Here is a 21,530-nt window from a genome sequence, read left to right as displayed (position 1 = left end):
CAAATCCACCCGCGACAAACACAAGCAAGCTGGGCCTCGATGCACAGGGCCGGCCACTGCGTGGAGGAGTAACTTATTTTCATAGGTAAGGTCAAGGATGCAGAAAAAACTGAAGCAAAGGCCAGTGTCTCGACCCTGGTGCTACCGACACTGGGGCCTTCCTCTGCTGCGGGCCATCCTGTGCGTCGTGGCATGTCTAGGGACGTCCCGGCCTCCCCTCGCTGGGCCAGCAGCACAGACCCCCAAGCAGCTGTGACAACCCAAAATGTCTGCAGACACTGCCAGGTGCCCCCCGGGGGCAAAATCACCACTTAACCGCAAGTGCTGCTTTAGGCCGATGCACGAATTAAAATAACATGTGTCCTTTGTTGGCAAAATACAGAATCCCAGAATTTTCAGAACAGGAAAAGACCCTGGCAGATGGATAGGCCTTTCGACCCAGCCCAGAGGGGCGCACGTGACTTAGGGACAGGGAGGTACCCCGAAAGCCCAGACCCCGAGCCCCCGGGGCCCGCACGCAGCCCGGCACTCACCTGCGTGCAGTCCCTCGGGGAGCCCGTCCTCGGACCCGTCCTCAGAGCCGCCGTCGCGGTCCCCGGCCCCATGCTCGTCCAGGGTGCCGGCGAGGTCTGGGGAACACGTCCTCAGCTGCCTCCCGTCCGCGGCCATGGTCGGCGACTCCGCGTCCATCCTCCGGTCCTTCTTGTGGACCCTCGAGTGCAGCACCAGCTGGTGGTAGGTCCGGAAAGCCTTGCCGCACTCGGAGCAATGCGTGGGCTTCTCCTTGTTGCCGGACAGCTTGGCGTCCGAGTCCCCGGAAGGCACTTCGCCGTTGGCGTGTCTGGGCTTCTCCTTGTCGTGCGCGAGGCCCGCGCAACCGCCCCTGCCCGCCCTGGGCTTCCCAGAGCCTTCGGGGTGGCTCTTGCCGGCGCTCCAGATTTCCCCCAGCTCTTCCTTGTCCGAGTCGTCGTTGTCGGTGCTCCCCTCCTGCCCGGGCTGCTCCTTCACCTCCCGGCAGACGGCGACCTTGCCCTTGGTGGCCAGCTGCCAGGCCTGGTAGGTGGTGAAGGGGTCGAGCTGCGGTATCCACCGGGCGGGCCGCGTCCCGGTGTCCGGGCGCGCCGCGGGCCTCAGGCCCAGGAACCGCAGGAACTCCTCCCCGGGCGCCGCCGTCCCCGCCCGCTGAGCGTCCGCCGCAGCGCCGCCGCCGCAGGCCGTGTCTTTGGTGTGCATCTTCCTGTGATCAATGAGGCTTTCTTTGTTCGGGAATAGGAAGCCGCAGACCATGCAGATCTTGTAGGGAGAGGAGAGGCTCTCGGCGGCCTGCTCCTGGACCACCTCGTTGATGGTGGCCGGGCTGTCGGCGCCCGGCTGCAGCCTGCCCTTGGCCCCCGCCTTGCCGTTGTGCGTCCGCATGTGGTTCTTCAGAAACCAGGGCTCCTTGAACCTCCGCCCGCACACGTGGCACCCGTAGGTGAAAGAGTCCTTGTGTTTCTTCATGTGGGTCTCCACGTCGAACGCGACCCTGAACGTCTGCCCACACACTTCGCAGCTCACGTCCTCGCTGTCTTTGCCGCCCTGGTCCTCGGGAGGCCCCGTGCGCACCCGAGTCTTATCGAGGGGGCTGAGGTACTCGGCCTCCACGCGCAAGACCGCGGGCTCACAGAGGGTGGGCCGGTGCTGCGTCAAGACGTGCTTGTTGAGGTCTTCCGAGTGCGCGAAGGTCTGGCTGCAGAACATGCAGTCCAAGGGCGTGTAGCCTTCGATCTGGATGACGCTCCGCTCCTGCGTGGCTCTGAAGGGGACGGCAGCGGCCCCCTTCACTGACACGGCGTCGTCCAGCCCCACCTGGGCGCCCAGAGGACTGCCGATGACTTCCGGGCCGTCCATGTACACCAGGAGGGACTGAGTCGGCATGTTCCCGCCGCTCCGGGCTGGGGACCAGGGAGGGTCCGGTCGGGGGTCTCTGGAGATGGAATAAGGCCACTTGTGAAACTGGTCACTCGCACCCCCAGCAGCCCTGGGGCTTCAAAACTGGAGCAAGTATTTGTTATAGAAGTTCAAAAGAAAGCGTATATTCCTCTGAATACCTTATCTTCAGAAGCCTTAGGAAGCTCAGTGATAGACAGTATCACTGGCTCTTCCCACCAGCAAGGCAGACTGACTCCCTGGTGCTTTGATTCAAATGTGAGTCAGCGCGAAGCGTTAGTTCTCTTTGTCTCCATTGACTGAGTCATCCACTTGAGCAAGAAGTCAATTCCAGCAACCTGGAGACAAGGAGCCGTCCGAAACCTGGAGGGGGAAAAGACAGAAGCGGTTGGCTCCAGACAGAGCAAAGAGGGGGCACCTGATTCAGCCCCTTCACTTCTAACTTGATACTGTGCCAGCCTGTTAAACATGCTTGTTAATTAAGTCTAACCACTTACCAATCAGTACACTCATTACATCACCAGGATTTCATCCAGTTAAGAAACTTAAAATATGGTGCTTTAATGGTTGAAATCAAAAATACAATGTTTCATAACAGAAACTGTTAAATTCAGATAAATGCCTTCCAAATGTCACTGAAATGTACATCTGTATCTTTATAAAAAGCCTCTATAAACCTAGAGACTATAAGAATTATAAAAAATAAGATGACAAAGAAAGCACTTTAGGTAAAATTGTAAAAGCCAGAGCTTCAGACTGCTTATATACAAACACACAAGAAACACACATGCCCAGAAGCACACCAGGCGAGTACACATACACAGGTCAACACCACAAAAAATGGGAGCCCTTCCTAAAATCCCTATTCAAGAAATACAGCCCTGGCTGGTGTGGCTCAGTGGATTGAACACCAGCCTGCGAACAAAGGGTCACCAGTTTGATTCCCAGTCAGGGCATATGCTTGGGTTGCAGGCCAGTTCCCCAGTAGGGGGCGCATGAGAGGCAACCACACAATGTTGTTTCTCTTCCACTCTTTCTCCCTCCCTTCCTCTCTTTAAAAATAAATAAAATCTCTCTAAAAGAAAAAAGAAAAAAATACAGAACACCTCAGAATGGTTGCTCATCTTGGCCAAGGGGAACCTTGATCAATTTTGGTTCACTGGATATTGTAAACCTCAGTGCCTGCCCAAATCCCAGTTTGCTTCTGACAACCCCCTGCCTTCAGCAAGCATCCGAGTAGGGCTTCCTCATCCACACAACAATAAGGAAATACACACGTAACACTCCCTTGTGGATGTCCACATTTAACATGCTCTACAGAGCTGGCTCCGCAGGCCCTAAGGCCTTTACATCCCGAAATCAGAAGACGGGTCCTCCGCTGGCACCCCCGCCTCACTCTGCACGGGAGGGCGAAGGGCGGACGCCCCGAATTCCGCTCTGCAGGCTCTGATCTAGCAGCTCACGTTCAAGCTCAGGGAAGAATTACCAGCAACCTCTCAAGCCAAACCCTCCACCTCCATGGCAAGGACAGGAACTGTTCCAAGTATCCCAACTACTTTAACCGAAGTCAGTCAGTCAGTTCCACCCAGAGAAACAGAAAGACATGCAAACTACTCCCACCACAGGAAACTTTTAAGAAAAAAAAAATTTACTTTCCTTCTCTCCACTTCCTCAAAGAGCAAGCTCAGAGAAGACCAGGAAACACTTCTTCACACTCATACAAGAGAAAATTTCACATTCCTTGTTATCTTTCACTTTGAAAAAACAATAAACTTCTCTAAATAAGACTGCAGATCAAAGTTTGGGGTAAAGAAAGAGTGCACTGAAGTATTCCATGTTAGCTTCTTGGTCCTTTGTTGCATTCACAATGGAGGATAAACCCATGGGCTGACTACCAGCTCAGGAGGGACATGACAGAACATTCCAGAAGCCTGAGTTCCAGTCCTGCCTGAGTCACAACCTTAAAGCGGTCACCACTATATACTACCTCAACTTAATGCAGGGAGACAAATTACAGGACCACCTCAAGAGTTTCAAAAGTCTACAGTTCTGGGGGTTAGATCTACATTTATGGACAGATATACTCAAGAGTATTTAATGAGCATACGAATCAAGACAGTAAATGATGTTCGGCTATGTGGCTGATCATTTACTCAGTCAACAAATACTCACTGAATGCCGCTATCCCGGGTAATATTTTAACTGAGAAAATAGCAGCACGTGTTCAAGGGGAAGCAGTCACCAAACTGACACTCTCACTGGCCCACAGCTAGCTGAGAACTAGAGAAACACCCCAGTGAGTTCACGTTCATTTCAACGTCAATGAAGACTGTCCTTTATGTGCGGTCTTTTCTACTTCTTGGTTCCAAAATACCCTTTTTAAAAAATGGAAGGGTGGCAATAGCAAATAATAGTTCTTTTTGTTTTTAATATCCTAATTTGGCAAAAAAACAGTTAGTCTCCCATGTCAAAGCCTCAACATTCTCTTTCCTTTTTTAAAGAAATTTTACTGGTCTGTGACATTTTTAAGTTTTGGGGAATTCCACTTTTCTGTAAATCATCTTTCCCCAAAAGACACAACCCTCGACTCGATCTCCGGGTTGGAACACGGTATGGGCCCACCGCCGTCCCTCCCCACCCAGGGCCCTGGCAAAGGCCAGAGATGCAGCTCGCAAAGATGCTTTAGTTTCCATTTTTATCTCTGAAATGTTAAGGATCTGGACTAAGCAGGTTATCACCAGCTTCTGACAGAAGACCGGACTGGGAAAGGAGGCAGCGCTAAAATCTTTGCAGAAAGGGCTTCGGCAGTTCTGCCTGGGGAGGAGGAAGGCGGAGTGAGCAGGTGGAGGCCGAGGCCAGAGAGGCCTGGGGTGCAGCAGGTGGGGAGACCACCCTCCCGGGGAAACGGAGGCTCCTCTTCCTCTGGGGAAGCCTCTGAGGCAGACTCCCATTCATTAACTTGGCCCGACTGTCAAGCACTAGGCGACCTCGGGTCCTCGTAATCCTTACCATTCACCCCTAAGACACCAAAACCCTGGGCCGCCCCTTTAAAGATCCTAGGAGCAGGGGTCCTGCAGGCCTTGTGCCCTCACTGCCCCCCAGGCCTAAGAAGGGGTCCCAGGCACGGGGTCAGGCCCTCGACAAACACCTGGTGAGTGACGGGACACGCGCTACATCACCAGCACAGGTGGAGACCCCGCATGCACGACTCTGGCCGCAGTCCCAACCATAGCTGATACTGAATTTACCTTGCACGTTCATCAAACTGCCACGTGGCTGCGAACTCAATAAAAGAGCTTCCACATGCTATCTGTGGCTGCCATCTAGTTACCATTCTCTGCAATTTCAGGTGTAATAAAAAAAAATTAGCCATACCGTAAAACTGACCAGCACAAGCAATCACTTGGGCTTCGAACCACTCTCCTTACGGACCCAAAGAAACGAGAATGCGGGCCACGCTAGGGAAACCTGTGATAGCAAACCCCCTGACTCTGGCCTCAGAACCGACGCGCAGACAAAACACTTCCTTACACCATACATCAGTATCATCACTTAAAACCAATCTGCTCAACAAAAATCTTTAGAGTGAAACAGAACTTAGGGAAAATAGACATTTGGACCTAATTACTGTTAATAATCAACCCCCATTTCCAACTGGCTGAAGCGTGGGCGCCAGACCCTGGGCGTTCTGCACCTGAGCAGACGGACGCCCGCAGGACACAGTGACCGCTGGTCAACTGTCTCTCTCCCCAAAGACCTGGAGGGGGAGGGGAGGGCGGTCTCACCCGACACCTACAGTCTAAATAAATGCTTTTAGTGTGCAGAAAAGTGAGCATTGTGAACACACTAGGCTTACTGAAAGGGACTTTGCAAAAATGCTTTTCAATGTTTAAAAATTTTTTTCAAAGTCTTTACTCAGGTAACAGCACTTAACCTCAGCCGTACACTCCAAGGCACCTTAGACAAAAGGTTCTTCGTCATAACCTCCCATCCTGAGAGAATACTAGGGTTTAAATTATATTGTGGTTACTTAAGTATTTTTTTAAATTTACAATAGAATCTTTCAAAAAAGGTAGGAACCCTACTTACTGCTATATATAACTGCCTGAAATAGAAGTCTGATGTTGTAAATCATTTCCTCCGTTTGCTTGTTTGTTAAGATACTCTGTGAATAAAGCTACTTTGAGTTCTGCCACTTCCTGCAGATGCTGAAATTAGCAAATATTGCACATTATACCATGCTTAATGAAACACACAATAACTTGTGTTCAAGCACAACAGATCAGAGGCGAGGGCCACCGCGCTGACAAGCACTGTGACTCTTCGACAGCGTCCTCTGTGTGCACAGGACTAAACTGTCACCCTCCCCAGGCAGCGCTGTGGTGCTGCAGCTGCTCAGGCCTCTTACGTTTCTTGATACGGAATATTCGTCACCATCTTCGTTACCACGGGACAGAGTGGTAAGCCACTGATGGGCCTCAAAACTATCCGCAGCACACAAGAATTCTACTCACAGCCAAGTAATCTGAAGTATCCAACAAAACTGCTAGGCTCTCCCTCCCTAGTTACTTAAGTGCCAATTAAATGATCATTAAAACATTCAACATAAACAAACTGCTAGTCACTGACCAATTCATTTGCACCTTTAAACTGCAAAATTGTCTCCAAGATCTGGTTAGGAAACTGATGTTTTCATAGCAGTTTCCCTTTCATATTTTACACATGCTATTTTTTCCCTTCATCTGACAAGGAAAGAGAACTCTACACAGAAATCTACAGTAGCAACCAACACCTGTAACTTGAAACCCTTCAACACCACTGCAAAGAAATCACCAAGGTCACACCTGTGAGAGCTAGGTGGTCAACCCAACTTTCCTAATGTAGCTGTGGAAAGATGTTTAAAATGCAAGTGAAAGAAAAAAGATTAAAGTACTCCAAGTTGACAGTCAGCATTCCAACCTAAACTATTCAAAAGCAAACAACTGTTCAGAGGCAGTCTCATTTTCCTGAAATTGTATCCAGTGCCCAATACTGAGGAGGACTCGAGGCCAGACAGTAGTGTTATAAAAATGTAATCACATTAGCATATTTGAATGTCACGATTAAAAACTGCCTGGTTCATTCCAAATTAAGGTCAGTTAAAGGATCTTAATATGTACTTAAAGCACCATATTAGTTTTAGTTTCTGTATAATCACAATTAACAGATACTGTGGTCTGTAAACTGGTTTTTAAAAATTTCACTGTGTCCTGAAAGAGAACTATAAGGGAAATGGATAATTAAAAAAAAAGAATTTTTTTTAAAGATTTTATTTATTTATTTTTAGAGAGGGAAGGGAGGGAGATAGAGAGAGAGAGAGAGAAATGTCAATGTGCGGTTGCTGGGGGTTATGGCCTGCAACCCAGGCATGGGCTTGGGTTGGGAATCGAACCTGGGACACTTTGGTTCCCAGCCCGCGCTCAACCAACTGAGCTACGCCAGCCAGGGCTAAAAAAAAAGGAATTTTAATTAGGCAAGATTAAGCACTGCTATCAGTGAGTTCCTATTATTATGACTTAACCAGTGCTACCTTAGCATTTTTGAAAAGATTTTAGCATAACTACACCCAAGAGAGGGAGTTCAGAGAACTAAAGAAATACACAGTTTCAGCTTTACCTGTAATCTTTCACTGGACAAAGAAAACACTGTGTGTGTACATGTACACACACACCTGTACACACATAGGTGCACAAGTAACTGAGCAGCACATCTCACCACTGCCCTACACTCCCACAACCCTCTCTCCACAGAGCCGAATGGCGGGTGTCCCTAACTGCACCCCAACTTAACTACCTTCAGACTGAACATAAATGTGGCAATGCCTTTTAAGGCATGAGAAGTTTCACTAGAGACATTTAAATACCCCCCTCCCTGTCTCTGCAGAGAAGCTACCCTACAGTCGTATGTCTGGCCCCTTCAAGTCACCTGTTTGCTTTCAAAATAAAGGAAACAAGCCTCCTTTCAATGAATACATACAGTTTATGTTCAGTGGGCTTATATACTCAACAACAAAAGTATCCACTGATGAAGAACAGAAATACCTCTGATAGGAACAAACAAGTACTTTTCCTAATGTTGATTCAAGAACAAAACGTATCTGGGCTTTCAATCTCCTGGCCATATAACTGCATTTTGAATGATTTTAAATTCAAAAAGGTTCTGACGCTGGAAAGTAATGGCCACCAATACACAAAACACTACAAGAATCCATTTAAAACGTGGCCTCTGACTCCTGGGAAGCTCTTCCCTGTGAAGGGGAGGAATGTGCAGGTCAGAAATAACTCTGGTAAAGCTTAAGAACAAAGGGAGGCTGAGGAATTAAACTAATTCCCTCATATAACTTAACTCAGCTGTCTTTTCAGGTTTGGTAATTTTATTTCTCAACTTTATCATAAAATTACCAAACCGGCCCCAAATTTCCAGTAACCAGCCATGCTGCTGCCCTGGGCAGGAAGTAGCGGGGATGTGAAGGACAGGCAGCCCACAAACGATCAAACGCAAAGGCTTTTCCCCAGCATCCCAATGTCAGGCACGAAGGGGCGCCTGGAGGTGGCAGCGGGCCAGCAGGGGCTACCCCTCCATTTATCTGGAAGACAGATTCATACAAGAACTGAGCCTGCTCATCAGAGCTGCAGATTTTAAGAAAGGATGGTCCCTACCCTCCCACTTCCTCAAAGTCAGACTCCTATCTGCCCTCACGGTCTCACTTCAAAACCCCTTGCCCCACACACCACTGCAAATGCACCTAACTGTACTCCACTGTTTGCAGAAAACCAAGCCAAATCACCTCACTCTTCTTGAAAGTAAAAGCTGTCATTTCAGTCAAGTTGTTATGCTGCACCCAAAATGAGGCCACTGAGTTATAATGATCGGGCTCCCCTCACCCGAATTTGAGCCATTTCCTGCTGGCTTTGTGTAATTCACTTGCTTCCACGTGCACTTCAACTCAACACCCCTCCCCCATCTGGAGAGGAGGTGGACAGATCCCGTTCCCCCGTTGTCCTGGGTCCACCTTGCACGCTGGCAGCAGGCCCTTCACTATTCAGAACGTTTGGTGTAAGAACTGGGATTCCTTTAACGCGTGGTCTGTAAACACCTCAGTAATCTGAGAACTATTCCACCTATTCCAATTAGTCATTTAATTTAAAATCTCATTATGTTTGTTTTATTCTATTGGCATACACATCGGCATATAGAACTGTCTCATGTTTTCATTTCTACTGTCTAATTCCAAGGCTTGGAAACACCTGGTGACTGACTGTTCACTATTTGGGCGCCACCTTTCCATTCAACTTAGTAACCATCCTGCTCCAGGATTAAACTGAAATAGGGAATGAGGACTAAACCATTTAAAACAGGTCATATGCAGCAACCGCAACAGCTTTAACATTATAGGCCACACTGGCATCCATGAGACAGAACAGCTTGAACTGAACTTTTTGAACAAATGGCAACAGGGCTTCATGTAAAACACGAGAGGGCCAATCACAGTCCTAAGAGTCAGATAAACACATATCTTTTTTTGTAAGCAGTGGATTGCAGGCAGTCAAGACTCAGGAAAACTACTCCCAAGTTCTCATCAGTCAGTATCATGTTTGTGACAACTGAGAGAAAAGAAGGGAATTTTAGGAACTGGGAAAACACATCTTTGGGGACCCCTGAGGCTCTCCTCAAGCATGTCAGAAGCAAGAGCGCTCCAGAGCCGGGAAAAGGCAGCCCCGCTGTGGCAAGAACGTGCCATTTCATCCTACTGTACAAAGGGGGAAGAGTGATTAGCATTTATCTGACGAGAGACAGAAGGCCTGCCCTTGCCAGGCCATTATGTTCCTTAATTATTTCACCAGTTTGTAAGTGACTTGCTTGAGTCTTATTTTCAGATTTCCTTTCTGAAAGGGCCACTGGGCTGCTATTTCTCCCGGGCGTCCCACTGCCAAAAATGGAGGCTCACAAAAAGGAATGCAAATCTGCCTCCACCTTAAACCTTAAAAGTCAAGGCAGAGCCAAAAACCTTCACTCCTCCCTCTTCCTCCCCTGTTACCTGGGGGAGGAGGGGGAGGAGGGCTGTTATCTAAACAGATTCTTCAGGCTGAAGGGAGAAAATGTTTTCTACAAGTTTTATTTCAGTGGGGTATTAATTCCTTTTTTATTAAGAAGTGAATGGGAATAATATGAGCCTAAGACAACTGCTAAACTTCGAACCCACGAGTTATTTTTTTAGCAATGGCAAAGGTCAAACTGCAAAGTGTTAGGTGTTGTGAAGATAAAAAGGACTGGAAGAAATGGGACGCTGAAGAAATCTTTCACCTAGAAGAGTCATCTTCTTCCCCCACTTCCTCCTCCAGCATGCAAATCAATGTGCAGAGCTAAAGGAGCTGCCTTCTTCCTCAGACCAAGTCATTAAAATTCCAAGCAATCAGATTACTAACCCTATTCTAACAAACAAGTAAATTATAAATTTGTCTTGGAGCTACTGACTTCTCAATCTTTAAATAAGGCACTGCCTCTAGAATTGAATACTTACATACTATTAAAATGGCAGCAATTGGGATGGGGGGCTATAATTTCAACTAAAACACCAGGATGAAAAAACACATGCACTACTAGGGACTTGGGAATACTGAAAAAAGGAGTCTCTGAAATAAATGCATCTCTCAGAAAAAACCATCCACCATGAAGGACACACCTTAAAAGTTCTTAGCACTCATTAACTAAACAAGCGCAAACTAGAGGTCTGCTGTATTTTTCAGACAAAAAGCAATTAGGTTACTGCTCTGCACTTGTCAGTGCAGACACTGAAGGCTTTTTAGAAACTCTAGATCTATTACTCACTCTCAAAATAATATAAGGTTTAGTATTTTAAGTCTCACTCGATACCAAGGCAGCCCCTGCATTCCAGGGGAAAGTACAGTAAAAGGACACTTTTAAATGAACTTCTTGACACACAGAGGAGAAGGTAAAAGGCCCGAGACCCCTACCTAGCGGCCAGGCCTGGCTGGCAGCTGTTGTCCCCCTGCCTTTCTTTTGTTGAGCTTAATCTCATGTCAACTCATTCAACCAACTCAAAAGCGATGAAGACATAATTGAATCAACCTGAACTAAATCAGACCTAGGCTTTTTGGAACATACAGCTTAATGGTCGCAAACGATCTAGAAAACCAGGCAGCCAGCTAGGCTGTGGTATAAGTGGTCAGCAGCGCTGGGCCCCGAACTGGCCCAAGGACCACTACGACCGCCATTTATTTAACACACGTTCAGGAACGTTCAAAGCTCCAAGCCCCACAGGCTAATTCAGAAAAGATAAATCGTGGCTCAAGGAATTTCAAAGGGGAGCAACACACCACAGCCTTAACCTCCGCTGAAATAACTATCCTCTTCTTGGAGGGAGTGGGGGAGGGCAGAGAGAAAATAAAAGTTTCTGCTGCTCAAATAAATGTGAACAGGCTGCTGGGGTCCGAGAAGTGGCCACTGGTGGCTCTTTCCTGCTCCTGGAGCTAAACCTTGCAGAAAAACCCGCTCGCCCACCCCATCCGCCAGAAAAAAATGCGGCTTCCCGTCCTCGGTGGCCCTACCCCATCCCTAAAATGTGGGCTCACTCCCGGACCTGAATGGCCGTGATCCCAGGCGCGCAGGTACCGGCCAGGGCACCCCACAGGCCACCTCTCGCCCGCCCGGCTCAGGACCGCCCAGGCCACCCCAACTCCTGACTCCCGCGCCCCCAGCAGCGCCCTCCCATCCCGTGCCGCACTCATTTTGGGGCCAAATCAAGAGGGAAGAGGGCTCTACATCTGAAACTGCGCGGTTTCGCCACTCAGCGCCTGCTGGCAGAAACTTCCTTTAAAAAAAAAAACGAAACACTTTTAGGCTAACATTTCAATCCCTCCTGCCCTTCGGAGTTCCTAGTTCTGCTTCCAAGTGGCTTCGGGTCTCCCACTAGAATTGAGTTACAAAGCTATTCTTTAAACGCTTAAGGGTTATTTTTAAAGTTCTTTTTAATCTGTAAAATTAAAGGGGGAAGGAATAAAAATCCCAATCGCACATCCAGGAAACGCAGCCCTGTGCACCGCCTGCTCAGAGGTGGGCAGAAGACCGGGACTCCGGGCAAGGGTCTTGGGGCGGCCCGGGGGCTCGCTGGGGTGCGCGTCGGGGTCCACTGCCAGGCCAGGCCCCTCCCCCGGCCCCTGTAGACGCGCCTTCCTCTCGGCCCGTGTGGACGGTCCCGGCCATTGTTTGCGGGGGACGCCTGTTAGGACGCATTGTTTTGGCTCTTTCCAACTTGCTCTGGCCCCTCCCGGGCCATCGCGGGGGACCCCGCGCCGGCCGCCAACCCCCACAGCCGGGTCGGCAGATCCGGAGAGCCGCCCGGTGAAGCCGCCCAACTTTTCAGGAAAGCCCCCACACCCTTGCAGGCAGCCCCCAGCTCCCTCCAGCCGGCCCCTGGCTCCCGACCCGGAGAGGGGGGACTTCCCCGCCCCCAAGCCATCTCGACTATTTCCAAGAGTGAGTGTGATGGTAAAACACTGTCTGTACACGCCGGGGGTTCGCCCGGCACCTTCTCGCCGGGTGGGGAGGGGGCGCCCTAGAGGAGCGGAATCCAGTAGGAACCGAGGGTGGGGGTCGGGCGGGGCGATCATCCGAGGAGGGGGCCAGATAACGAGCACCAGAGACTCAAGGGCGGGCTCGGCGGGACGCCGGAGGGGCTAAGTGGGGCGCCCCCTGGGGCCCAGCGCGGGCGGGGGGCGCGCCCCCTTTACCTGCGGCTCCGGCTCCTCGGCCATTTCCTCGCTCGGCGGCGGCCGGGACTGAACTGACACCACACGAGCGAGCCGAGGTTTGAATGAGGAGGGAGCAGGAGAGGAGGGGAGGGGGCGGGGAAGGCAAGAGGGAGGGGAGGCGACGGGGAGTTTCTCTCGGCCTTTTGTGCGGACACCTCCCGGATTCCGCGCCGGCACCGGTCCCCCAAAACAGACGGGGGCCGAGAGGCAAGCCATCCCCCACCGCGCCTCAGGGCCTCGCGCCTCGAAGACCTCCCCCAAATGGAGTGCCCCCCACCCCCACCCCCGCCGGGAGGATTTGGGGGCCGGGCTCACCTCGGGCGCGGGGCTAAGGTGAGCGGGGTGGGGGTGCGCACGGGGGTAAAGGCTCGGGCGCCCCCTACTCGTCCACGAGGGGACAGTGCAGGCGCGGGGGGTCCCTAGAGCCACCGGGGCGCGGCGCGTCCGGCACACCGGGACTGTTGGGTCAGAAAGTGCTCAGGGAGCAGCTGTTGCGCCCGCCCTCGGCCCCGCCGTTCGAATACGCCCCGCCTCCTGCCTTCACCGGCTGCGATCTGCCCTAGGCCCCGCCCTCGCCCACGTGACCTTCGAAGGCGCGCCCCTGCCCCGCCCACCACCGCGGGTTCCGCCTCTGAGTCGGGGGCGAGCGGACGAGCACGCGCACTCCCTGTTCTCGTCCGGGAGATTCCCGCGCACGCGCGCGCTTTTCACCGCCCCCACAACCCAGGCCCAACGTGGCCAGCCAGCGCCCGGCGGTTCTAGTGACAGGTACGCGGGGAGGGGGCCCCCACGAGGGCAGCGCGCAGGCGCAGATCCAGACCTCCGACTTGCTGCCTCCCCCTCCCTTGCAAGGTGTGCCCAGGCGAAGGGAGGGGCTGGTAGCCCGAACTCCTGGGTCATCCAGAATTACTAACAAACAAAAAGCCTTTACACTCATTTGGATAGGTTAAAAAGCAGCTATGCACAAACATTTTTTTTTCAGATTTTCTTTAAGTGTAAAATCGATGATACAAGATGATTAAAACATTTTTAATTAGTATCTTTATAAAGCAATCTTTTTTTTAAGGACTGGGTTTGCGCCCTATCATTTGAGATCTCTAAATTTGGCCTGGGTTCCAAGAATCCACTTGGCTTTGACAGAAACCCACGTGGATGAAACCGGGCTTATTAAAGTGGGAACCCCCCCCCCCAAAAAAAAGCTTTTCCCCCACCTCCCCACGCCCAACTCATTTAAAGCGTTTCCCTACTGTTCTAACCCTTGCTTAAAAAAAAAAAAAAAAAAAAGGAAAGCTTACGGTTCTGAGGACACTGATTTCCCCCATTTTAAGCCCCAAGAGGAAGCACAGGAGCACAATCACACCCACCAAGGCTTCTGCCCCAATGCAAACGAATGCAAATGCAGACGGGACTGTGCGAGTCACCGCAAACAAAACAGCCCGGTATTTCTTTTTCTTTTGGCCTTCGGTGTATCCAAAACGGAAAAACTTAAAACATCAAGAAAGGCACTAAAAGTATATACTTAATAAATCAGGACCAGAATGAAAAATAAAAAACACTACAGAAGTGCTCAGCTGGTGAGCAATGCCATCCATAATAAATAGGAAATGGAATTTGAGAGGCAGCTTCTTAGCAAAGGGGAAGAATTTGCCAAGTGTGATGTTTTGCTGTCATTTTATATATAACTACTAGCCCCACATATGGTCTGGTTAGTCTTTTCTAAAAAGGAAGTGAACCAATTACTTACTCACACTTAATTAATTAGCGCCAGAAGTAGATTCTTAGGCCAGAACTTTTTTTTTTCCACTCAAGTACACTGATACCGATTACTTCTATGACTAGAATTCCTTTTCTCAGGGAAGATGAATACCTTTCTTTAAAATACTTCTTAGAGCCATACAGTCACATCTTAAAACACAGTCCAGACGCAGACTCTTCCTGAACAAGAAGCTTTACTGAACTTATCAAAACAAACGACTTCCAGCACGGCTCCAAACAAAGGAACTATGAACTAGTGGGACCAGGTTGTGTCTTAACGTGAGTGGAGCCTCACTCTACATGTTAATGGATAACCTTTGAACTCTGAAACCCTGAGTGCTGTAAACAGAATAGCACTGATCATTTAAAATCTTACTATTAAAATTGAGCAAAAAAGAAAAGTCCAAACTTTTCAGCAGGCATAGGGAAACAATCAAATGTTTTGACAAATAATCGTTTCACTAAGAACAATAGGGCTCTTGGCTCTCAGACCCTGTTGTTACTGAATTATTTTCAGAGCAAAAAGTGTTGTGCTCTTTTCTACACCCGCACAAAGCTACCACTTTGTTAGCAAAATAACATCATATGGTTGTCAGCTACTGTTTCTCTCCTCCCCCCAAGAAAAACCTTGTTATGTTGTAGCTTTCAAAATTAAAAGATGATTGTCTGAACTGACCTATCTGCTAAGAATTTTATATGTGATCCTTACGTCTGAGCAAGGAATTACAAAGAACCCCATTCCTGGAAGGATGCCAACAAAAAACTGGGAAATGGTTGCAAAATGCTGCCAGGGACTGAGTGCCGGGTTGCAAACACACACTGTGTTTTTAAATGGACGCAGAGTGATCTGAACTCACTGTAAGGGCTTCTGTGAGACACAATCTCCCTTTCCAGTGGAGAGACGCGTACTTAGGGTGTATTTGGAAAACATGTAGAGTTAAAACAATTAAAAATGTAAACTCCAAAAGTAACAGAACACTAGGAACGTTGTTTTATGATAAATGCAAAGAATTCACATTAGTATTGTATGAAATGAAAATTGAAAATCGAACGTTGGTCTACACATACTTAGCTCCACCCACAAGTAATCCTATTTTGCCAGCACCCCCAGCTAGACTAATTCTTAAGGAGTCAGGTGCTGCAGAGAAGCCGGCAACACAAAGAACGGATCCAGAAAGGTCCCCGCAAATGTGAGCTGATGCTCTGCACATGCTCCTCTGGCAAGGGGCAGAAAAAGCCTTTCTTTAATGCGACAAACATCGGCTGCACTTCATTTTTCACAATTACCTACACAAACCAGCCCTCCTTAAGATATTTCCCAGAGTACGCTTTAAAAAAATCGCCCCATTATCTCTGATTTAATCCTGGTGATGTGAGACCTCTTCTTTTTGAATTTCTCTCCAGCTCTAATAACAAAACAAAACAAAAAAAAAACCCTTCTGATTTGCTATATTTAACACTTATTGGAATCATCTTTTGGGACTTAGCCTTAATTAGAAGTACAGAATGCAGTATGATCTTCTTATTTCGCAAGTGTTTATTTTACTGTGGAACTATTACAGAAAAAACAGTTTGGCCACTGTGTGTAAAACCCCGGAGCTGAAATGCAGCCAACACAGATACTTGACTTAAAAAGAATTTAGTGTTCAGAGCAGGAAAACCTGAAAAACTGCAATGAAGAGTTAGCAGGAAAAGAGAATGAAAAAGTTAGCCAAACCTGCCAGCTTCTGCAAACTACAAAGGACACTTGAGAAGAAAACCAGGGCGGCCTTTTAACACGACTGAATGCACTAAATTAAGTAGGGATTGCCAACCGCAGGAAACACGGCCCTTCTCTCTCTTCTACGAAGTTCCTTGATTTCACTCAAGTCACCTCAAAATATTAAACCCTCTGTACAACACCATACCACTCGATGACAAAAGTAAACAGCAGAAATTACCTTTCAGAAGTGGAGGCAGTATCTGGAACCAAGAGTCTGTCCCTTTCTCTCCGGGTCTGCCAGTCCACCTGGCTGGGAACCGTCCTGGAAAAGATGTGATTGCGGGATTTTACCAGCAAACCAAAAAGGGAGGGGCCAAGAATAAGGCTCCATTTAAACAGAGGTCTAGATTCGATCACGACTCGATCAGATTGACTTGATAAGGTGGGGGGGGGGCACATTGTTTATTTCGGCTGCATTCGTCCCATTGATAAGTGGACCGGTGCCCCTCCCTCTGCAAACACTTTTGTCCTCCTCTAACATTCTAGATGTTTTCCCAAGGCTGACCTCACTTGACATGCAAATGTAAACTTTCCTTAAAAACTTCATGTCACATAACTTTGGGAAGCACCTCTGTGAAGCTTTTTGCACTCACCTGATACTCCATAAAGGGAGCTTTGGGAGAGGGAAGCCAGGAAGAGGAAGGTTCAGTAACAGCTCTTGAAACCCGATTCTCACCCTCATCTCAACACATGGAACCCTCTCCCACCCACCCACCCACCCACTTACTCAAGCTGAAACGAGGAGGCCAAACTATATTTCAACTCCTTCTCCACACATCGGCTCCATCGGCAAACCCTGTAATTTCCAAATACATTTCAACTTGGTCCACTTCATCTCTCCTTCACAGCACCACAAACTCACTCTGTCCTCCAAATACCTGAATGTGAGGTTTCTCCAAAGCTCCTTTCTAGGTTTGCGGCGCAACCTTCTCCACCCCACAGCCCGGGTCTTTCCCAGTATAAATCCGGCCCTGCCCGGCCGGCTCCCCTTCGCGTCGGGAAAAAAAGAAGGAACTCCAGAGCTCGCCCCCCCAGCCCTGTGGATCGGGCCCCCGCCTCGGCCCCCTTCCCTCCCTTCAGGAACCGCTTCTGTGGGGCCAGGAGGGGCCTCTCAAGGCATCAGAAGCTCTCCTCTCCAACCACTCTGGGCTCCGACCCCGCACGTCCACCTCTCAAAAGCTGCATTAATTCTAGAATATTATTTACTGTCTCTGGGTTTCAGTTTCCTCATCCATAAAATGGGATAATGATGAAGAGGAGGTGGTGCAGGAGGTGATGGCAGAAGAGGGAAAAAAATAACTAGTTTCCATCACAAGGGGAAAAAAGTGTAGCTATGAGATGATGGGTGTGAACCAAACATGCTGCGGTGATCACTTTGCAGCATGCATGCATTAAATCACGGTGTGTACACCTTCAGCTTACATGGTGCCATGTCAACTGTATCTCAATAAAACCAGAAAAAATACATAACTCTACTGCTGGCATAAGTAATAAATATTTTCATCAAGACTAGAGAACTACATGAGACACACTGCAGAGCTGTGAGCCCTCATTTCTGGTGGGGGGGCGGGGGTCTGGCACTATTCTAGGCACCGGAGACAGAGCTTCAAGTGAAACAAAGGAATGGAGTCCTTGCTCCTTTGGCCTTATTCTACCCTCTGGAGCAGCAATTGTCAAACTTTTTAACTCATGGCACACATAAAGTAGTTATTAAAGCTCTGCAAGGTTTGTGCCCAGGTTTCAGCACCCCCCCAAAAAAAAAAATCGAGCCCTGGCTGGCATAGCTCAGTGGATTGAGCTCGGGCTGCGAACCAAAGTGTCGCAGGTTCCATTCCCAGTCAGGGCACATGCCTGGGTTGCAGGCCATGACCCCCAGCAACTGCACATTGATGTTTCTCTCTCTCTTTCTCCCTCCCTTCCCTCTCTAAAAATAAATAAATAAAATCCTTTTTTTTTAAAATCTGTGGCATACCGAAAAATACATATATTTTGCCAGTCTGACAAAGAAAAGGTGTAATGTTGTTCACTCACACAGGATGGCCATTCTGGGTCAGCTACTGTAGGGACAACACTCTAACCAACTCAGCAACCCAGCCGGGCCGGTGTCTATTTCCTACCCTCATTTTACTTGCCTCACCTGCCGGACCTCACGGAGTCTCCCCCTTCCCCCTCCTTGAAACGCTCTTCCCCTGGATTTGGAAATCTGCAGGCTCCCCCCAGCCCTCCCCGGCGGCTGCTTCCTCCTCTCCCGACCTCCAGGCTTTCAAGTGCCCAGGTCCGATCCTGGCACCTTCTCTGTTTCTTATTTATTCCCTAGGTGATTTCAGCCAATTCAATGCTTCAAGAGGCCTGTACGGCTCCCAAATTGATACATTCCTCACACAGACCTTCCTCCTCCACTCCCAAAACACATTTCCAACTGCCTATGCCATCCCCCTTTACACGCCCAGCCACGAGTTCTAGGTCTCACTCTCAGACCTCCTCCCACGGCTCTCCGGCACTCACGGATGCGCGACGCCACGGAACCGGGCGAGACTCCACGGGGAGTGAACACGGAGGGGGAGCGGGCAGGCCGAGACCGGCCAGCCACCGACACCGGACCACGCACCCCCGCAGGCAGCCAGGGGCTCAGCGCCACGCAGTCACCCTCCCTGCATGTCACATCGCAGTCACTGTTTGTCTCTGCTTGCCCTCCTCCCGGTAGCCTCTAAGCGCCGTAATAAAAGGTGACAGTGCGTCTCGTTCTCTGCTGTTATCCCCACGTCCGCCTGACCACACATCGGGAAGCGCGTTCAAAGCAAGTGAGTAGCACACAGAACTTGGCCGAGGGCGTTCCGGCGGGAAGGGGACTGAAATCGGGGTCTCCAGGTCAGCTTCCTCACCTATCAATGTGAGAGCATCGCCTCCTGCCGCCGGCCTCCGTCAGCGGTCGGGTCGCCCCGAGCTGAGCCCCGGGGAAGCCGCGCTGCACACCGGGCCTGTCCTGGGGATGGCTCTCTGCGGCCACTGCGCAGGCCCACCTACACACTCGTTTCCAGCTGGAACAACATCGGAAACCTACTTTCCTCATGACTTTCTCAATAACGTTTTTTATCTAGTTACTTTATTGTAAGAATACAGTCTGTAATACATGCGATATACAGAATATGTGTTATTGCAAAGGCTTCCAGGCAACAATAAGCTATCAGTAGTTACATTGGGGGGAGCCAAAAGTTGTACTTGGATTTTCGACTGCCCTAGGGTGAGGGGGCACCCTTAACCTCCATGTTGATCGCTGGTCAGCTGTGCCAAGTATCAAGTCCTCAAAGGGCTGTGTAGGGCTGGGCTTTGAACGTACTGTTCGGCAGCCCAGCCTCAGCTCTCCTGATGCCCATGACACTGCAGCTGGAACCCAAGGGGTTCCACGGGCCACTAGGAAGAACAGGGAGAGTCTCTGACCTTACCTTTCCCCTTTGCCTTCTGGCTCTCCCTTTCAGACGACAAAAATGGCCAGTAAGGTCTTTGTATAATGGGTTGGTTAGGATTTTTTTTTTTTAATTTCATGGTCTGAATTGAACTGCGAACTCCGTCAAGAGCGGGAACTTGTCCAAACCCACGCCCAGGAGTGCCTTCTACATTTCTCCCCCTTGTGATGGAGGACTGATGTGCTTCCAAACAATTCTGTCCAAAAGCAGGCCAGTGAGCCAACAGGCTAGCCAATAAGCACTAGCATGGATTATGTTCTCGGTGTGAACTCTGTACTCTGCAACGCATTTCATCTAACTCCCAGTGACCCTCTGAGGTAGGGCCTATGTTTTTCCATTTTTATGGACGAACCTGGCTATAGGGGAATTAGGTGACTCTCCCAAAGCCCACTGGTCATGAGCAGTAGAGCTAGGAGTCCAGATCCAGCACCTGCCTCCAGGGCCTTGACCTTACCCCCAAGACATGGGGCCTCCCCCACAGCCCATTCCCCTGCCTGGGTCTCCAACCTCAGCTCCTCTCTCCCCCGCCCCTCTCCCTCCATCCTTCAACCCAGAGCTTTCCTCCCGGGCAGACACTAGTCAAGCCTCACCCCCACACCCCCTCCTGTATCCCCAGGACTGAACCATGCCTAGTGCATAGTAGTTGCCCATTAAATACTGGATTAAAAACCAGTAAATGGTTACTGTGTGCCAGGCTTGAGATAATACCCATTATCTCATTACATCTTCCTCCCAACACAACCCAATGGCTATTTTTAGCCTTGCTTTAAAGGCAGAGAGGTGAAGTATGCATTAACCAACAGAGTGCACACCTGCTCTGTGATATGCCTGGCGTTCCCCACAGGCCAGGGATACAGCAGGAAGGAACACGAACTCTGCGTCCACAGAACTACCATTCCAGCAGAAAACGCGTAGCTGTCGCATTGATCTCTTCAAAAGCCACATCGATCTTTTCAAAAGTCAAATCTGATTACGTCAGCGCCCTGCCAAAACTCCCAACGTCCCTTCGGATAGAGACAGAGTGTCTGAGCGCAGCCGGCAGGACCTGGCCAGCCACTTGGGATTTTCCTCCCAGAGCACCAGGAAACCACCGAAAGGAAACGGAAATAAAACTGAAAGAACTACTGAACTCAAGTGTTTCTTCCTCGACAGATTATCTCCTCCACGAGCTCATCCTGGCTGCACAGAGGGCATGGCCAACAGGACCCAGCAGTCCTGTGTCCAGGGCAGGACCACTGAACCCGTGCTGTCCCTGATGGGGGAACACCTGTCACTGGACCCACTGTAATCTCATCAATCTTCGCCCTTTATGTCGTTACCGCCTTTTTTAAAAAGAGGAAACTGAGGCTCAGGATGGTGAAGTAGCCTGCCTAAGGTCAAAAGGCCAACGGGCCATGTGAACCTGAGGTCAAACCTCAGCTCACCAACCTGAATTTCCTTACTTTCTAAACATCTACACCGATGCACATTTCTGGACGCCCTACCCCGAGGGTTTGCCAGTCTGCTGTGTGTGGCTCTGGGGCCTGGCTGAAGCAGCCTCAGCCTAAACCCCCTCCCCTCCCCCGTTCCTGGAACAGCAAGCGATCACTGGGTGGCCCCAGGGCTAGTCCCCTCCAGCCTCCAGCACTCCCCTGCGCTCTTGGTGCGCTTGTGTACTCATCCCACTTCCCCCACAGGCCTGCACTCTCCTTTGAAGGTGCAAATTGGTGCTTTTTGCATAGAGCTGGGGGGCAATAAATGTTTACAAAATGAAAGTGTCCCAGACTAGGTCCCAACCCTCCCTGTGGGACTTTCCATTGCCCCTCAGAG

General features: G+C 49.8%; 1 protein-coding gene across 5 annotated transcripts in view; it reads right to left on the bottom strand.

Annotated features, from left to right (window-relative positions):
- Nucleotides 1-21,530, bottom strand: part of ZNF217 (zinc finger protein 217) — a 38,338-nt gene that overhangs the window by 10,980 nt on the left and 5,828 nt on the right. For 2 of the 5 annotated variants that reach the window (XM_045833258.1, XM_045833261.1), the window contains exons 3-4: nucleotides 16,436-16,519; nucleotides 534-2,292 (exon numbers count right to left, since the gene is read on the bottom strand). In XM_045833258.1, the coding sequence (XP_045689214.1) occupies nucleotides 534-1,917 (1,384 nt within the window). In that variant the 5' untranslated portion in view covers nucleotides 1,918-2,292; nucleotides 16,436-16,519. Of the gene's footprint in view, nucleotides 1-533; nucleotides 2,293-12,719; nucleotides 12,773-13,055; nucleotides 13,270-16,435; nucleotides 16,520-21,530 lie in introns of those variants that run through there. The other 3 variants (XM_045833263.1, XM_045833259.1, XM_045833260.1) reach the window with 3 other exon arrangements.

Source organism: Phyllostomus hastatus, unplaced genomic scaffold, assembly GCF_019186645.2.
Source record: "Phyllostomus hastatus isolate PE091 unplaced genomic scaffold, TTU_PhHast_1.1 phas_contig_17, whole genome shotgun sequence".
Taxonomy (NCBI): domain Eukaryota; kingdom Metazoa; phylum Chordata; class Mammalia; order Chiroptera; family Phyllostomidae; genus Phyllostomus; species Phyllostomus hastatus.
The sequence above is the reverse complement of the archived record's forward strand: the minus strand, read 5'-3'. Positions and strand labels throughout refer to the sequence as shown.